General features: G+C 45.3%; 1 protein-coding gene across 3 annotated transcripts in view; it reads left to right on the top strand.

Annotated features, from left to right (window-relative positions):
• LOC108002845 (general transcriptional corepressor trfA) overlaps positions 1–3,260 on the top strand; it is a 69,444-nt gene continuing 66,184 nt past the window's right edge. For all 3 annotated transcript variants that reach the window (XR_009828873.1, XM_028669217.2, XM_017064779.3), the window contains exon 1: positions 1–1,477. Coding sequence is in view for 2 of the 3 variants with exons in the window: in XM_028669217.2 (XP_028525018.2) it covers positions 198–1,477 (1,280 nt within the window). In the remaining variant the exon portion in view is untranslated. The remainder of the gene's footprint in view (positions 1,478–3,260) is intronic.

Below are 3,260 nucleotides of genomic sequence, written 5' to 3'. Positions count from 1 at the left end.
TTCGGAGCAGGCGTCGGCAGCTTCGGGAGTGGGGGTCGTCAGTGGGTAGCTGTCGGCGAGAGGTGGCGGTGGTTTTGTAAGGTGAAGAAAAGAGGGGTTAAGTGAGCCGTGCCGGGCCGTAGAATCGAGCTAGCGGTGGCGCGGCCCGTGCTCGTGCTATAGGGCCTCTGCCAGGCAATAGTGCAATCGTTTACAAGATGGCAGACGGTCCGTCCGCGGAAGACGCGGCCACCGACCTAGGGGACAGTGATTCTCGTTTAACGAGGGAGAGACACAAACGTCAGGACGCTTCGTCTCCGATGACGTCCTTGAGCACGGGTCAGGATATCGCGAGACGCATCCACGAAGACGCTTCGATAATCGAGAATCATCCTCATCATTGGCAACAACATCAATATCGTCCTCTCCGTCGTAATTGTCATACCAATCTTCATCTTTCTCGTCGGCATTCTAGTAACGCTAATAATAGTAATAATAACAACAACAATAACAACAACAACAACAACAACAACGACAACAATAACAATGGTAATATCAACCACAATAATCATCATCATCACTATCATCGTCGTCACGAGCACGAGGATGAAAACTTCGATGGTAACGAGCGCGTTAGTAAAAATGAAAATGGTAGTAGTGGTTGTGTTAACACAATGTGCGTTATTCCGTTTACGTCAGCGACCAGTGAAGATTACGAGGAAGAAGAAGACGACGACGACGATGACGATGACGACGAGGATGACGACGAGGAGGACGAGGAGGAAGAGGAGGTAGAAGAAGAAAATGGAGCGAAGAAGGGTATATCGAAAAAGTGTCGCAGCGGTGCTCGAATTGATGTCATAAAGACAGGGAAAAATGAAGAGAGCGATAGCGATAATAGTAATAGTAACGGTAACGGTAGTAGTAATAATAATAGTGGTAACAGTGGCGATGAGGGTGGCGCGATGACCGGTCACGCGACGCGCGGTGACAATGCCGGGTGCTTGGTCGGCGACGGTCGACGGTCGAGATGTGCGGTCGTCGGTGCTTTTCTCAATTCGAATGCTCCGAAGGAGAATGCGAGCAAAATGAACGAGTGCCGTGTAAATCCCGACAACGATGAGGACGAAGACGGGGACGAGGACGAGCACGCGTTAGAAAAAGTGAGCCGTCTCGGATGCGATAAGAGTAGCGAGCCCGATAGAGATGACGAGGACGCCGCTCGAAAAACGACGGACGGCATCGCTAGTGATGGTAGTGGTGATGGTGGTAGTAGTGGTAGTGGTGGTGGTGGTGCTGCTGCTGCCGCTGCTGCTGTTTCTGCTTCTGGCGGTGGTGCTGCTGGTGCCGCTGGTGTTACTGCAAATGGCCTCGTTGCCGGCAGGCATCAGGGTAGCCCTTTCAAGGGACAGGTTAGGACGGCCGAGGACACCCTCGTCGGCCCTTGTGGGAAGAAGCGGTGCGCCGATCGATACGATAGCTCCGAGAGTTCTGACAGGTGAGTGAGCGAGAGAGTTTCTCTGTCGTGTTTCGACGGACGCCTCGAGGAACGAGGCACGAGGCAGTAAGAAGAACGAAGAAACGAGAGAAACTAGACGACAAGTAACTAGAAAACCGTGTATTCGCCTTCGTCTCGTATCGCGATGCCCGATCCTTATTCCGATTTCTTTCTCCGATTCGAACATGCGTTTTTTCCACCTATATGATATTTACGATCGTGAATCGAGAGCATTTGGTCAGTCGTGTATGTTATGTTTACGTTTCTTCAGACTAGTTTTTTCCTCGACGGTTCCGCATTGTCGGGAGGAGCCACTTGTATTCCACGAAAGAACGCGAAGGTAACAAAGTGTACAAATAAACAGAATTACACGACGAATATCAATGTGTTTTCGATCGAATAATCCGAACGTTAGAGAAATATACTTTTGTATCGGTGAATAAGTCTCGGTCCAATGTTCGGGGATCGCAATTAGCGCGAAGGCGCGTTCGACAGCAGGCCAGAGGTCGTTGTACCGCGGTTACGAGACCGACAACCGTGGCTGCGTTCGATCTGTGTGCGCGGCGTGTTTATAGGTTCGTAGATGCTGCCAACTCGCCCTCTTGTTCTTCCTTCTCTCTCTCTGCTCCTTCTTCCTCTTGGTGTTTCGTTCCTTCTCTTTTTTCGTTCCTCTCCCCGTATCTGGTCCTCGTTCTACGGGAACTTATTATACATCACGGTAGAAAAGAGCGCGTTTCAACCACTCTGTTGCTATCCGAAAAAAAATGACAATGACTTTCCGCTTCGGCTATTGGTCGAAAAGATCAACAATGTTAGTTTCGCGACTTGTTTATTTTACTTATTATACACTTATTAAAACGTATTAATATTTTTCTATATTTCTGATTTTCTCTTTTCTAATTTTCTTTGCGCCGAGTATGGTATAGCTTTTGTGCGTTCCACGATGGATACGTTGAACTTGGATTGGAACGTAATAAAAATTTAGTATCCTAACGGTTCTTCTCTAGAGGTACTAAACTCGAGCGTTTAGGAGGAAAATGTATAATGTTACGATTGCGTTATTATTCTTTCGTGTTTCTATTATAAGCAACGTTGTACCGTCCAGACGAAACTTCCGTTTCGTTAATCGATCGGAGAAAGTAAAATTACGCGTTGTCCTTTACGCCTAACCTTGCTGCTGAATTCGCGATTATTTTTCTTCTTCGTTTCTTCAGCTGTTATGCATTTCCGAAATACGCGATTTGAATTTACTCGTATATTAATCTTCTTTTGAATTACTATCGTTAAGTGGAAATTCTGTCAGCCAATATTTTAAGCAACAGTTTATCGTAAAGAGAGCAAGTTTATTTTTCCCCGCGAATCTTGAATCCGGTTGTTTTAGCAACTCGTTGCGTTTATCTCTCTTGTATATTTCTTCATGCTTGCTTTTCATTAGGTCGCCAGTGTATTTCACTCGGCTACGATCCGTGCTTGTTAAATTACACCTGGCATCCGCGCATAACAATGTTTTTTTCGTTTGGTTTAATCGCTCGCCTAGAGATAGTTACGTTTAACTTCGATAACGATTATCTAGTTACTGAGAAACCTAACGTAAACGTGCTTTTTTTCCTTTTTCATTTTTTTTCCTTTTTTCTTTTTTTTCCACATATCGAGTCATTCAGAAGTCAAATCGATCAATATTTCATTTTTTATAAATTTTTATATTTTAACGCAAGAGTATTTGATTTCGCGCTTGACTTTTCAACCAAACGATTATATAAAAATTAAAATATAAAAGTATTCA

Source organism: Apis cerana, linkage group LG2, assembly GCF_029169275.1.
Source record: "Apis cerana isolate GH-2021 linkage group LG2, AcerK_1.0, whole genome shotgun sequence".
Classification (NCBI taxonomy): Eukaryota; Metazoa; Arthropoda; class Insecta; order Hymenoptera; family Apidae; genus Apis; species Apis cerana.
This window is presented reverse-complemented; position numbering and strand designations above follow the sequence as displayed.